At 45.1% G+C, this 15,514-nt stretch overlaps 1 protein-coding gene and 1 non-coding gene across 8 annotated transcripts in view; both read right to left on the bottom strand.

Annotated features, from left to right (window-relative positions):
• TUFT1 (tuftelin 1) overlaps positions 1-15,093 on the bottom strand; it is a 42,347-nt gene extending 27,254 nt beyond the window's left edge. For 5 of the 7 annotated variants that reach the window (XM_030325837.1, XM_030325842.1, XM_030325839.1 and 2 more), the window contains exon 1: positions 14,968-15,078. In XM_030325837.1, the coding sequence (XP_030181697.1) occupies positions 14,968-15,027 (60 nt within the window). In that variant the 5' untranslated portion in view covers positions 15,028-15,078. Of the gene's footprint in view, positions 1-14,967 lie in introns of all 7 variants that reach the window. The other 2 variants (XM_030325838.2, XM_030325843.2) reach the window with 1 other exon arrangement.
• LOC115522563 lies at positions 11,499-11,606 on the bottom strand. Its single transcript, XR_003971464.1, has one exon. It is a non-coding gene; the product is annotated as a U6 spliceosomal RNA (small nuclear RNA).
• Positions 15,094-15,514: the final 421 nt, after the last annotated feature.

Below are 15,514 nucleotides of genomic sequence, written 5' to 3'. Positions count from 1 at the left end.
CCACACAGGCGCCCATAATCTCAACCAGAAAACAGAAGAGGAGAAAACCCTTTCCAATTCAGTTCATGAAGCTGGTCTTACTCTGGTACCAAAACCAGACAAAGACCATTTTATTATTATGTGTTTGTTTCTTTGTTTTATTTAGTTTGAGAGAGACAGAGAATGAGCATGTGAGCAGGGGAAAAGGATGGAAGGGGGGATAGAGGAAGAGAGAGAGAGAGGGAGAGGGGAGGGAAGGGGAGAGAGAGGGGGAGGGAGGGAGGGAGGGAGGGAGGGGGAGAGAGAGAGAGAGAGAGAGAGAGAGAGAGAGAGAGAGAGAGAGAATCTCAAGCAGGTTCCACACGGAGCGACACAGGGCTAGATCCCACGACCCTGGGATCATGACCTGAGCCAAAATCGAGTCGGACACTCAACTGACTGAGTCACCCAGGTGGCCCAACAAAAATTTTTTTTTAAAGACAGAAAAGAAAACACTACAGACTAATATCTCTCATGAACATAAAAGATTCTATTTTCTTCTTTTTTTAATGTTTATTTACTTTTGAGAGAGAGAGAGAGAGAAACAGTGTGAGTGGGCAAGGGGCAGATTCTTTTTCCCTTTAATATTTCATCTTTAATTTCCATCACACTAAACAGTCTTCAAAATTGGCTTTTAATGGCCACCAGTACTCCATTGAATAGATTAAACTAATTAAACTTAGGTATTCAACCTAAGCCCCTTTCCCTGCCCTCCCTTTTGTAGATTACTGTCAAACTCTCTTTTTATTTCTTATATATTTATTTTTGTATTTTAGAAAATATATTTATTTTGACAGAATGAGATGATATACAACAGTGCCTAGATCACCCCCAAATTTACTGCCTGGTCCATGACCCCTCAAGCCCAACTGACTTTCTCTCTTCTTTGCAGAAAAAGAATCGTATTTGGAACAGTTAGACCTGGGCTCAAACACTGACTCTGGCTTTTATTTGTTGTGTGTATTGATTTATTCTCCCTTAGCCTTAGTGTATTCATTGGTAAGATGGACAGTATGATGCTTAAGTGAAAACACAGTGACTAAAACATGTAGATACACAAAAGTGTCAGTTCCTCAAAATTTGACATAATGCTCCTCTTCAAAATATTTTCCATAAGCATAGGCTTATAAGTTAAAGTACAACTTCTACCTTGCGCTGTATACAAGTATCAGTTTCAAGTGGATTGCAGATTTAAATGTAAAGAGCAAAACTAAAATTTTGCAAAGGTAAACCTTTTTAATTTCAATGTTTATTTCTTTTTGAGAGTGAGAGAGACACAGAATAAGAGGATATCCAAATGGTCAATAAACATATGAAAAGGGTTCTGTCTCATCAGTCATCATCAATGAAGAATTAGGAATTAAAATCACAAGGCAATAATACTACAAAATACCCATCAGAATGACTACAAATGAAAATAAAAAATAAACATTGGGGGCTATGGAACAGAACTCTTATACACTGATGGCAGGATTGCTCATTACCATAATCTCTTTGGAAATATCTACCAAAGATGAACATTTGCAAACCCTATAATTCCTAGTTATCTACCCAACAGAAATGCATACCTATGTTCCCCCCACCACCCACCCAAAAAAATTCTCATAAAAAAATGATGCTAGAATGTTCACAGTAGCATTTTTCATAGTAGCCCCAAATTAGAAATTATCCAAATGTTCAAGAATACAATGGATAGGGGCACCTAGCTCAGTTGTAGGGCATGCAACTTTTTTTTTTTTCTTTTGAGAGAGAGAGAGTGAGACAGCATGTGAAAGCAAGGGAGCAGGGGAGGGGTAGAGGGAGAGAGAGAATCTTAAGCAGGGTCCAGGCTCAGCACAGAGCCTGATACACATAGGGCTTCACGGTGGGGGGTAGGGGGTGGGGACTCGATCTCATGACTGAAAGATCATGACCTGAGCTGAAATCAAGAGTAAGCCACTCAGGCACCCCAGGGCACGCAACTGTTAATCTCAGGGTCGTGAGTTTGGGCCCCATGAAGGTATAGAGATTATAAACATACATATATAAAACCACATTTTATTTTTAAGATTTTATTTATTTTTATTTTTTTGAGGGGGGGCAGGCAGAGAGAAAGGGAGAGAGAACCTCAAGCAGGCTCCATGCTCAGCACAGAGCCTGAGGTGAAGCTTGATCCCACGACCCTGGAATCATGACCTGAGCAAAAAATCAAGAGTTGGATGCTTAATTGACTGAGCCACCCAGGCGCCCCTAAAGATTTTAAAGTAATCTTTACACCCAAAGTGGGGCCAGAACTCACAACCCCGAGATCAAGAGTCACATGCTTTTCTGATGAAGCCGGCCAGGCACCCTTAAAACCACATTTAAAAAAAAAAAAAGTAGAATGGACAAATTAATTGTGGTATAGTCATGCAATGGAACAGTATATAGCCATGAAAAAGAATGAACTACTGTACATGCAACATGGATAAATGTCCCAGAAATGTTAAGCAAAAGAATTCCAACACAAAATGTGTTCCACTTATAAATGATTCCACTTATATAAAAAGTATCAAAACAAGCAAACCTAATATATGCTTTAGAAGTCACAGTAGTGGTTACCCCCAAAGGATGGGGGTAGGTAACAACTAGAAGGGGGAAATGACTAGAAGCAGGAGCTTCTGTGGTGCTGGTAATGATTTGTTTCTTGATCTGAATGCGTGATAGAGGAATGTGTCCAGTTTGTGAAATTACTTGACTGTACATTTATGATCTATGTACTTTTCTATATATATGTCATCATTAAATAAAATCTTTAAAAGGAATTAAAACTCCTCATGGTATTAATTCCCCTCAGGATTAGGCCTATCATTATCTATACCACATAACATGTGGACATTGCCCACTATCCTACCTGTACCCTACACTCTAATTATCCCAAACTTTCCTGATCCAGTTGTACCCAAATCTACATCTCTTTTGTTGACGAGTCTTCCAATGTAATACATGTTTCACCACCCCATAAATGCACATGTTGTTTTCTCTTTCCAGGTCCCTTCCCCTCCCTTTCCTCTTTGGAGAATTCCCAGCCCGGGCATCCTTTCTCTAAGGGTTTTACCCCAGCACTCCTCAGTCAGAGCCTCTCCCTGCACCCACTACACCCTATACTACACTATAACACTGACCTCATTTCTTTATAACTACTTATTTATGCAACTTCCCCAGTAAAATCATAAGCTCCTTGAAGACATGGCTAGCTTATTTAGCACAGTGCCTGGCTTAGAGTAGGTTCTCAAAAAATACACACTGAGGAGTGCCTGGGTGGCTCAGTCAGTTAAGCATCGACTCTTGAGTTTAGCTCAGGTCATGATCTCACAGTTTATGAGTTTGAGTCCATCGGGCCCTGTGCTGATAGCACAGAGCCTGCTTGAGATTCAATGTGGCCAGTCCAAATAGAGATGTTCTGTACAAAGACACAGTACAAAAAGATCAAATAATTTCTTTTTATGCTGATCGCTTGTTGGAAGGATAGCCTTTGCCTATACTGGGCTAGACGAAATCTATTATTCGTAAAAATTTTTAATGTAAAATTTAAAAATACAGGTAAGATGCTCAACCTCACCAGTAATCAGGGAAATGTAAGTTAAAACAATGAGTTATCGGGACACCTAGTCGGCTTAGTTGATTAAGGACTGACTTCGGCTCAGGTCATGATCTCTCGGTTTGTGAGGTGGAGCCCCCAGTCGGGCTCTGTGCTGACAGCTCAGAAACTGGAGCCTGCTTCTGATTCTGTGTCTCCTCCTCTCTCTGCCCCTCCCCTGCTTGCCCTCTGTTTCTGTCTCTCTCTCTCTCAGAAATAAACATTTAAAAAAATTTTTTTAAAACAAACAAACAAAACAATGAGTTATCTTTGGAGAGAATTTCATTAGACTCACATATTTAAGAAGGGTGAGAGGAAGCATGCAGAGGTATTGTTCATGCCAGCATTGTTTGTAATGGCTAACCACTGACAACAGCCCAGATGGTCCACTGATAAGAACATGGATGAATAAACTCTGGCGTATTAGAACAATGAACTAGTATTCAGTTGTGAAAATAACTGAACTACAGCTTCATGCATCGACATGAATGAATGATGCATGACTCTCCAAATTAATGTAAGTTTAAAATTAAGCTACAGAAGGAGCACCTGACTGGCTCAGTCGGAGGAGCACAGGAGTCTTGATGTTAGAGTCGTGAGTTCAAGCCCCACACTGGGTGTAGATACTTAAATAAATAAATAAATAAACAAACAAACAAACAAACAAACAAACTTAAGGGATGCCTGGGTGGCTCAGTTGGTTAAGCAACCGATTCTTGATTTCGGCTCAGGTCATGATTTCACGGTTAATGAGATTGAGCCCTGTGACGGGCTCGGAGCTGACAGCATGGAGGCTGCTTGGGATTCTGTCTCCCTCTCTCTCTGTCCCTCCCCTGCTCTCGCTTTCTCTCTGTCTCTCTCTCTCACAATTAATTAATTAAAAAATAAACTTAAAAAAAAAAAAAACTATAGAACACAGACAATACCATGAATGTAAAGTTCAGAACATGCCAAGCCAAGCACTATATCACTTGTGCATGTGGTAAAAGTATAACAAAAAGCAAGGAAATAAACACAAAATTCAAGACAGTGATCACTTCTGTGAAGGAAGCAGAGGGTTATGAACTAGGAGGGATCCCAGGGGCTTCAGAAAGATCAGTAATGTTCTATTTCTTAAACTGAGAGTTCAGTGCACAGCTGTCCATTTTATTGCTTATGCTTTAAAACTTCCCATACATACAAGCCTTCTTTCTTGCTTTTCATAAAGCAATGTACTTTTCTTCATGTAAATCCTGCAGAAATATCATATTTAGACCAACAGATTGGCAAATAGTAAAGATCCTGATAATATCCAGGATTGGTAAGGGTGCAGAGAAAAAGAGTAATCTCATATATTGTTAGAGTGTAAGTTTATACAAGTATTTTTGGGAGTTAATTTGGCAATATTAATGAAAAGTGTTTGTATATTTTGTAAACCCTTTGACCCAGTAATGCCACTTTTAGGAATATGCTCTATGAGGGACACCTGGGTGGCTCACTTGGTTAAGTGTCCGACTCTTAATTTTGGCTTAGGTCATGATTTTACAGTTCATGAGATCAAGTCCCAAGTCAGGCTCCCTCACTGACATCCCAGAGCCTGCTTGCGATTCTCTCTCTTCGTTCTCTGCCCTTCTCTCTCTCTCTCTCCCTCTCTCCCCCTCCTTCTCCCCCCCCCAATCAATAAACAAACATTTTAAAAAAAGGAATATGTTCTATGAAAATCCACACACATTTGTCCCAAGAGATATGTGTAAAACTGTTGACTATGATACTGTTTACAAATAGTTACAAACTGGAAACTGCATAAGTACCCTCTAGTAGAAAAGTATGGATAAAGTATCATCCATACTCCGGAATACTACACTGCTGACAAATAAACTTCTATGAACTGACAGAAAATGATCTTCAAGATAGCACAGAAAAAAAGCAAGTCGCCAATTCATTAAAAAAAATGACTTCTTATTTATTTAACTACATAATATGTACATTCACAGTAATTGCCAATTCCTATATATAACAATTACTATGTACTGAGCCCTACTGGGCTCTGTTCGAAGGGCTTTATATATACTAACTCATGTAATCCTCACTATAAAACTAGATGGTAAATATTATTATCAACATTCTCCTTTTATGGATGAGAAAACTGAAGCACAGACATTAAGTATCTTGCCTAAGGCCATATACCTCATAAGGGACAGAGCCAGGATCCAAACCCAGGCCCTGTGGCTCTAGAGTCCTTGCTCCCAACCACCATGCCACAGAGCATTTCCAGAATACAAGTACATGGGAAAAGCACTGCACTTATACACGTTAAACGAGAGACGGACAGGGGAGTAAAGGGACCTTCAGTCCATACTTGCACAGTGTTTTAAACTTTAGCAACAAAAATGTATTTGTGCAGCACCAGTCTCATATGTAAATGAAGAGAAGGCAAGAAAAAGTGCTAAACTTGGAGTTGGAGGTGGGGTCTGAGTCCAACTGACACCTATTAATCCTTGAGCAAATCACTTTATCTCTCAGGGCCTCAGTTTTCTATCTGCAAAATAGGAGTGATAATAACCAACCCTGCCTACGCTTAAGGCAGGGTAGGAAGATATGTAAGATAGCGTGAAAGTGCTTTTCAAACCATAAATCACTTCACAAAAGTGAGACAGCATTACTTTTCTGAGGAGCCCCGGGGAGGGTGGGGGAGCCCAATTGTCTAAATGAAGCCCGTGAACAAATCTAGATTTCTCTCTGGCACCTCAAGCCCCCAGAACCAGAGAATCCAGTCTACAAGGCCACGAACCTCAACCCACAGCCCCAGCCCAGAGGCCAGGAGGAAAACCCGGCCCTTCTCTGGCGCCTTTGGTTGTCTTCTGGAGCCAGAGTAATCTCAGGGCTGTGAGGAAGTTCCGGGGAGCTGGAGGAATGCCCCAAAATGTTTAGCAGGGTAGTCCCACTGGGGACTCCCTGAAAGTCACGACAGAAGTAGAGCCTTCTTCTCTAGAGAAAAAGAAACAGCTAATCACAAGGTAAGCAGCCTCTAACCTCATAAACATTCTTGGGGAGAAGCCCAGCCACCTCCAAATTACAGGCAGCCTCTCACCTCTGTTCAAACAAATCTCCAGCTGTGAGTCACTCCTCAGTGCGGGGAGGGGATAAACACATAGCTGAGGGGTTAGAGATCAAGACACTGGGGAGAAATGATAGGGAGATAGAGAGGGAGGCCCCAGAGGTTCTCACACTCCAGGCTCCTGTGGAAAGGGGCAGATTTGTCCAAGATCTGTGGATGTATAGGAAAATAAGCTTCCCCTGCTCCCACTCCCCAGGCTGCTCTGGCGGCCACGAGAGATGGGTGGCAGGTGAGGGTCAGGGTCTTTCCAGGAGGAAGTAAGCACAGTGGAGATCATCCCTGAGCTGGAAACCAGCATCCTCAATACGTCTGCACTCTATAAACCACTCCCCCATCACCTGGTCCTTCAGTCCTGTCCCCTCTCCCACCTGAAATGTATGTGGTCTCTCAAACCACTGCAGGTTTGAACCTCAGGGTTCCCCTCTGAGAAATGGGAATAGCCAGCCACTTAAACACAGGTTCCCAAGAGGCCAGGACAAGGAAAGACCCGAAATGTCAAAGAGGGCCAGATGGGGGTGGTTGGGGCCTCCCCTCTCTTGGCTGAGGCTCCCAAGCCCGTCCACTAAGAGGTATGTGGCAGCCTTGGTCCTGCCTTCTACAGGGCTCTCAAGCCCAGAAATGGCCTTCTGTTGAGTATGACACAAAGAATTATTCTCGCTCCTCCCCACAGATTAGCCAACAAAACAGGAGTCTGCCTTTTGTCTGGCTACCTGCCCAGAGGCATGGGCTGGACAAGCACTATGCAGAGGGCTGATGGGGTGATTGGGAGGTGAAACAAGAAAAAGGATTTAGGGTGGTACCCTAAACAGGGCAGCCCTTCTCATCACCCGGACACCCGGCACAGGGAACCACTGGGGCCTAAGAGGCCTAAGAGTGAGTGTGTACAAGGAGGGAGGTGGGCTCCTGAATGCCCAACTCTGAAGGAGATACCCTTTTGCTGAGCCAGTCTCTTTTCAGGAAACCCACTAGGGGCTCAGCCAGCCTGGAACGAAGGGGCAGTTCCTCAGCGCCCCCTCCCCTCACTTTTCATTTTGTCATTTTTTTGCTTTTGTGCCCCCAGATCCTAGAAGACCATTTCCTTTTTCTTCCTTCATCTACCCATCCCCATCGTACCCTATATTTCTTCTCCTCTTCCTGCCTCTGCTGGCCAGGCTTAAATCTAGGCCACCAGCCTCCTTGGCACATACCTCTTCCCCTAACTAAACCTCCCCACCCCGAGGAAACAAAGGTATTTCACAACTCTGCATTGTGACCCAAAGAGGCATGTACCATAATTACCAGCAGGCGGGGAAGCTCATCTCACATTCTCTGAGCACATGTGTCTGGAACCGAAACCATCTGGGTGAACACCCCACCTCCCACCTCAGAAAAATATGGGCAAACGCCGGCGCTAAATGCCAGGTGATTGGGTAAGCCTCCTATCCCAGATCCCCTGGTAGAGCTCAGAATTCCCCAAATTCCTGGCAGGCTTGGAGACGTGAGCTATAGTGCTCTGGAAAGTAAGAATCTGGCAATGAATGGGGAGTTGGAATGGCGTGAGGAGGAATTTACAGGCTGAGATTGGGCCAGGTGTCAGGAGTGGAAGCAACAGGCAGCCACCAAACTTGAAAGGTTCCTCTGCCCGGGAGCTTCTTCCCCACCCTGGTGTCAGAGAGACAGGGTCTTCACCATTTTAGACTTTATTCATTCCTTTGGAGTAAGCATCAATGACTCCAGTGGAATCCTCTTTCAAAATGCAAATATTCTGACCCAGCAATTCCACTCCTAGGTATGTCTCTCCAAGAGAATTTAAAATATATTTACTTACAAAAATTTGTAAGTAAATTGTTCACAACAGCATTAGTCATCATAGACAAAAAGCAGAAACTACCCAAATGTCTACCAACATTTATCCATGAAGAACATATCTGAAAATATATCCATACAAGGGAATATTATTCAGCTATAAAAAGGAATGAGGGGCACCTGGGTAGCTCAGTCGGTTGAGTGTCTGACTTTGGCCCAGGTCATGATCCTGTACTTTGTGGGTTCAAGCCCTGCATCGGGCTCTGTGCTGACAGCTCAGAGCCTAGAGCCTGGAGCCCGCTTCGGATTCTGTGTCTCCCTCTCTCTATGCCCCTCCCCCACTCTGTCTCTCTCTTTCCCCAAAATAAATAAACAGTAAAAAAAAATTATTAAAAAAAAAAAGGAATGAAGTACGGATTCATGTTAAACATGGATCGACCATAAAAACATCATGCTAATTGAAAGAAGCCAGTCACAAAGGATCACATATTATATGATTACATTTACATAAAATACCTACAACAGGAAATCTCAGACAAAGAAAGGAGACTAGAGCTGAAGGGGTTGGGAGAGAATGGAGAGTGACTGCTAATGGATCAGGATTTCTTTATAGGTAAAGAGAATGCTCTAAAATTGTGTTGATGACTGTATAACTCAGTAAATATACGAAAAGCCACTGAATTGTACATTTTAAATAGGTTATTTGTGCAGTCCATGAGTTATACCTAATTAAAGTGGTTACAGAAAAATTAGGCCCATAGTAAGCCTTCAATAAATCACAACTTTAGTTTAAAAAAAAAATTTTTTTTTAAAAGGAATGGAGCTCAGGAAAGACTTTGGTATTAAACTAACTCAGCTTCTGAGATCCTAAATTAGGCATAACACCTAGTCCAGGGTAAAGACAAAGGTTCAGACGGTAGGTGATGAAAAAATTCCAAATCCACCCAGGCATTGAGAGAAACTCTCTAGCCAAGATTGATCAAGACAAAAAAATTAGAGAAGATGAAAATAATACGAATATTCTAAGGAAGGGTAACACTGATAGATTACTTAAAATCCTCTTACCAAGGGGCCCAGAGCATCATAGGACACCAGCTGCCTGAGCCATGAGTCAGAAAAAGAAGGAGGAGGAAAGGGACCTAGAGCAGGATGCCAAGATACAAACGCTGACCATCACTCGTCTAAAACCTGTCCTAGCTGAGATGGTGCTAGCAAAGGTTACTCTGGGTAAGAGAGTAGTTACACTACTACAGGCCCCTTCGCATCCTTAAGACCCTCCACTGGTACAAGAAAGGGGAAAGGAACAGATAAGAATAAATATTAACATAATGAGAAGGAGCAAACCTTGACCAGACCAGAGAGTTCTCAGACTCTCCCTCCATCCCTTGGGCAGGGGTCTCATGAGAGGCTAATACAGTCTCCTCTAAGCCATTAAGTAGAGCAAGCAGAAAATAAACAGCCAACATCTGAGCACTTACCATGTGCCAGGCCTTGTGCTTAATGTTTCACATGCATTATCTTATTTAATCCTTATAACAACCTAATGAAGAGGGTGAAATTATTATCCCCACTTTACAGATGAAGAAACCAAGATGCAAGAGATTAAGTAATTTACCGAAGTGATCTTGGGCAAAACAAACATCAAAGCCCTGACTCCAGCCCACTATAGGGTCAGATTCCCAGGACCAGGCTCTTAACCACAATGCTATTAACAGAAATCATAGTTTAGCCAAAAATTGTTCTGTAAATACACTGGGAGGATGGGAGAAGGGAAAGGGAACGTGTAAGGAGTGGGAGCATAAACTTTTCTAGAATTCCTACACCAGGAAGTCAACAGACGTCTAAAACTGACAAATCAAGAAGTATCACTATAAGCATATTATTTAGAAACAAGGGGGGTAAACCCCAACAAAAGAGGTAAGAGTTGAAAGTGGCTACTTCCATGGGGCAGGGCTTGGGGTAGGAACCTGCCTGCTATGTTCTTTTAAAAAGCCTTTTGAGGGGCGCCTGGGTGGCGCAGTCGGTTAAGCGTCCGACTTCAGCCAGGTCACGATCTCGTGGTCCGTGAGTTCGAGCCCCGCGTCGGGCTCTGGGCTGATGGCTCAGAGCCTGGAGCCTGTTTCTGATTCTGTGTCTCCCTCTCTCTCTGCCCCTCCCCCGTTCATGCTCTGTCTCTCTCTGTCCCAAAAATAAATAAACGTTGAAAAAAAAATTAAAAAAAAAAAAAAGCCTTTTGATATTATTAGATCTTTTAGAAATCATGAACATATATTCCTTTGATTGAAAAATGATTTAAAAAGAAAAAGAAAGAAACCGAGATCATTCGAACCGAAGTCCAATGTAGTGAACATCTGCTGTTTTTTTGTTTTTTAATCTTTTTTTTTTTTTTTGAGAGAGAGAGAGAGACAGAGACTGAGCAGGGGAGGAGCTGAGGGGAGGGAGACACAGAATCAGAAGCAGGCTCCAGGCCCTGAGCTGTCAGCACAGAGCCCGACGCGGGGCCCAGACTCACAAACCGTGAGATCATGACCTGAGCCGAAGTCAGATGCTTAACCGACTGAGCCACCCAGGCGCCCCTGAACATCTGCTGCTTTTGCCACACAGTTTCCATCCTCCTCTACTGATAAGAGCACTTGGGCTTTGCTTTGGAGAACCTCTCTCCTTTCCTGGGTAAGCTGGTGCACCTGTCTGTCAAGGACCTCCACAATGCCCTGGCCAAGGCAGGTGAGGGGCCAATGATGCCCTCTCCTTGGGATCTTGGGTACTACTGCAAAAAGGTCTGGAACCAATTCACCCACCTGTAGAAACCCTCCATTAGTTCCTTCCACTTATACAGACCCGGAGTCACACTTTTTTTTTTTTAACTGAAGTACAGTTGACACACAATGTTCTATTAGTTTCAGGTGTACAACGTAGTGATTTGACAACTCCATATAATATGCTGTGCTCACCACAGTGTGGCTACCATGTGTCACCATATAATGCTATTATAACACCACCACACACAGGGAACACTTCACCAATTTGCGTGTCACACTCGCACAGGGGCCATGCTCATCTTCTCTGTAGTGTACCAATTTTAGTACATATGCTGCCAATGTGGACAGCCTTGGTTCACATTTTTTTAATGTTTATTTTTGAGAGAGAGAGCAGGGGAGGGGCAGAGAGAGAGGGAGACACGGAATCCGAAGCAGGCTCCAGGCTCTGAGCTGTCCGCACAGGACTGGCATGGGGCTTGAACTCGCCAACTGTGAGATCATGACCTGAACCAAAGTCAGACGCTTAACCAACTGAGCCACCCAGGTGCCCCTGGCTCACACTTTTTAAGCTTTCCTTAATTTCTGTGAGCTGCCCATTTCCTTCTAATAAATTCCTCTTCTGCTTAAGTTAGCTGGATAGTCTCTGTTGCTTACAACCAAAGGAACTTAATGCGAATGTCTAATAAAAATGTCTGAGGTTTGTTTGTGCTTCTCCTTGCCAGCATAACTCACTACAGTGGCTTGCAAGCTTCTCTGACCTAAAACAAATTTTACCTGAAGATCTAATAAGCAGACACATACATATATATATAATGTGTATACATACATATAACTGAAACTAAACTTTTGCCAAAAATGTCCACTGTAACACTGTGATAGCACTAATTCTATTTCTTTTTCTTAAAGGACCTTATTTAGTTTAGAGAATTTTTAGATTTACAACAAAATCAGCCAGAACATACAGAGATTTTTCATATACCCCCTGCCCCAACATATGCATAGCTTTCTCCATTATCTATATCATTCACTGGAATGGTACTTTTTTTTTTTTTTAAACCAAGGATGAACCTACACTGACACAACATAATCACCAAAAGTCCATCTTCCCCTCAGGGCTCACTCAAGTAAAGTGAATGCCGTACATTCTGTGGGTTAGGACAAAAGGATAAAGACTCCTATCACAGAGTTTTTTCACTGCCCCCCAAAAATCCTCTGTGCTCTATTCATCTCCCCTCTATGCCCAAAACTCCTGGCAACCACTGATTTTTTTGTTGTTGTTGTCTCCACAGTTTTGCCTGTTCCAGAATGTCATCTAATTGGAATCTACTTATTTGCTAATGCTCGGGTCCAACCCCCTAAGTTGATTTCAGGCCTACTGGTCATAGTGGCGATCTGCAGTTTGAAAACCACTGGCTCACTGCACCTGCTCCATCTGCCTCCAACAACAACAATCCAGAGTGCATTAGCCATGCTTCCATGTCCAAGTGTGATGCACCGAGGCACACAGCCTGGCTGGTCGGGAAACACCAACAGAGTCCCAGGGTCCTGACTCCCACTAGGACACACTAGTTGGTTAAGTTGTCTACACTGCTGACACAAGGAGACACATCCATTCATTTATATACTTATCCACTCACTTTGCACATGCACTGAGCACTCACTCGATGGTGTGAACATACACTACAGCCTCCTGGTGACTGTCCAAAGCAGTAAATTCTATCTTCAGGCTGGCTCAGAGGAGAGGAATCCCAGGACAAAGCCTGTCCCCGACTGATTGTTTACTACTGCCTCCCCCTCCGTAAGAGCTCAGGAATGTCTCCAAGAACAGATACAGGCAATGGTCATTTCATTCACACCTTTGAAGTAAAATACCTCTCAAGTCCAGCCTAGGAAAAAAGAATAAAGGGAATTTCTGTCTCCCCTTGTTCTAGAAGTCTCTGATTAGCTTTAAACTAATCCATGGCTGGAAACTGACTGAATTCCTTGCTCACTATTTTCCTACTGACTCTTTCTACCCCTCGAGGCAAGCAAGAAAATACCAAAGGACAAAAGAATATGTCAAAATCATTCTAAACAGTACCAACATCTTGGTCTTAAAATCTTTCTGGATCTCTTTTTCACAGCAAGCAAAAAGAAGCCCAGCACACTCCTTTCCTTTATTTTCCTCATACTCTTTCTCCCTGCCTCAACCATTCCAAATCAGTGAGCAAGAGAATGGAGTAGGACTTGGGGCTGACACAATAGATGGATTTCTTCCCTATCTCTTGAGTTCCATAGCTGGGGGAGTAAGAAACTACAGAAAATGAGGGACTGGGCTTGGGCAGTAGCCAGACCTGAAATATGGCAGAAATACTAACGGACTGGACAGAAACGGAGAGGGGACTGGGAACACAACTGACGGTCTGTACTGGAGATGAGAAACTACTCTAGGGAATTGTTCTGTGAGGAAGAGCCATAATCCAGGGGCCTTAGCTCCCCAGGGGGCATGCTGGGAGTGGAAGGGAGCAAGGGAAACAGATACAGAGTGGAGGGAGGAGGAATGGAGGGATACAAACTCCCCATCACCTCGGCTCCATTTCACTCTCACCCACAATAGCTTGAAAAATGGATGGAACAGTACACACCCGTTCTGGGTCAAGTTCCCTAGCAAAGCCTAGAAACATTCAGACACAAGTTACCCTCCTCGGTCAGTGAAGAGGGAAAATCATATGGTCACCCGAGTGAGGAGAATAGGGACCGGGAGCCAAGGGAGTGAGGGCAGCAAGGCAGATGTGTTAGCCCTGGGGAACCCCCCTCTCTCCCCCACCCTCACTTCTCCGGAAGCCCTCGCGTGGGTCACGACCCTTCCCTTCTCAGCCTAGGTTCTAGCATCTCCCTCATTCCGGAGCCTGGAAGCTGGACACGTAAACAACGTGAATAAAACAGTCCCAGGAAGCCACCGATCGGCCGATGGGGGAGGGAAGCCAGGAGAACTGCTAGGGGAAGGAGAAATCCGAGCCGAGAGGTGACCCCCAAGCGGAGAGCCCTAATTCCCTCCAGCGAAAGGTGGCGTTCCGGGCCAATCTCGGCGTGCCTGGCGTCCTACCACCCCACCCCGTCCAAGCCCTGGGCTGCACTCTGTCTTCTTACGACCACCAAAGCACCAGTAAATTCTGTGAAGGGCTTCTGAGGCCATCAGGACCCACAGAAAAGCCTGAGGCCCTCGTCGGGGACCCAGCCAGGACCCACAGAAAAACCTAAGCCCCTCGTCGGGGACCCAACCAGGACCCACAGAAAAGCCTGAGCCCCTCGTTAGAGACCCAACCAGGACCCACAGAAATGCCTGAGCCCCTCGTCGGGGACCCAGAGTCCCAAGAGCGCAGGGATCCTGTCCCGGGAGCTCATTTCTCCTCCCACCCAGTCCACCGCCCGCAGGACGCCCGAGTAGCGCGCCCTGGAAAGCCGCGCGGAGTCGCCGGCAGGAGCCGCAGTGTCCTCCTAGAGGGCAGGTACGCCCCGAGTCTCCGAACAGCCTTCCTCCCGCGAGCCCTCGCGGACCCCCGCTGCCCGCCACCAGACGGCAGAAAAAAAGAGGGAGGAGCGCGGCGAGGAGCCGACGGCCCCCAGCCGGCCCCAGGTGATGTCAGCGAACTCGGCGCGGGGCACGGGAGGGGCGGGACTGGGAAGCGAGGATACCGGGCGGGGGAGGCGGCGTGGCCGCTCCGTCTTACCGCGGTCTGCCCCTCTGGGTGCACGTCCACCAGGGTACACCAGTTCCGCGTCCCGTTCATCTTACTCCCGCGGCGGTAGCAGCGCGGACACCCACCCCCCGCCCCGCGGTCCGGCTCCTACTAGGCAGGCGCGCGCGGAACCGTTCCCCTGTATAGGCGCGTCGGGGGCGGGGACTGCTAGTTGGTTACGCCCCCAAGATGCCGTTCGCCAATGAGAGTGAGCTAAAGAGCAGGGTGGGCGTTACCGAGAAGCACCGGGACACGCCCACCGGCCCTCGCTTAGATTTACATAAAGGTGGGGCTTGGAGGCTACCTGAGGCTGCTTGACTGAAATTTTGTCCAGCGTTGCGTGGCTGTACCTCAAACATGCATTAGTCTTGCACTTCTCTCCTTTCAACTCCAAGGTCAGTGTTGGTAAAAGAGAATCACCCTGTCTGCCCCTCAGAGGATAGTTGGGGAAAAAAACTTCCCTTACACTCTCCTCTCCCCATATATAAGGCTACCTTAGTGTAGCTGAGCAAACCTTTCCTCCATCACCGTAGAAATG

The sequence above is a fragment of the Lynx canadensis genome, chromosome C1 (genome assembly GCF_007474595.2).
Source record: "Lynx canadensis isolate LIC74 chromosome C1, mLynCan4.pri.v2, whole genome shotgun sequence".
In the NCBI taxonomy this organism is placed as follows: Eukaryota; Metazoa; Chordata; class Mammalia; order Carnivora; family Felidae; genus Lynx; species Lynx canadensis.
This window is presented reverse-complemented; position numbering and strand designations above follow the sequence as displayed.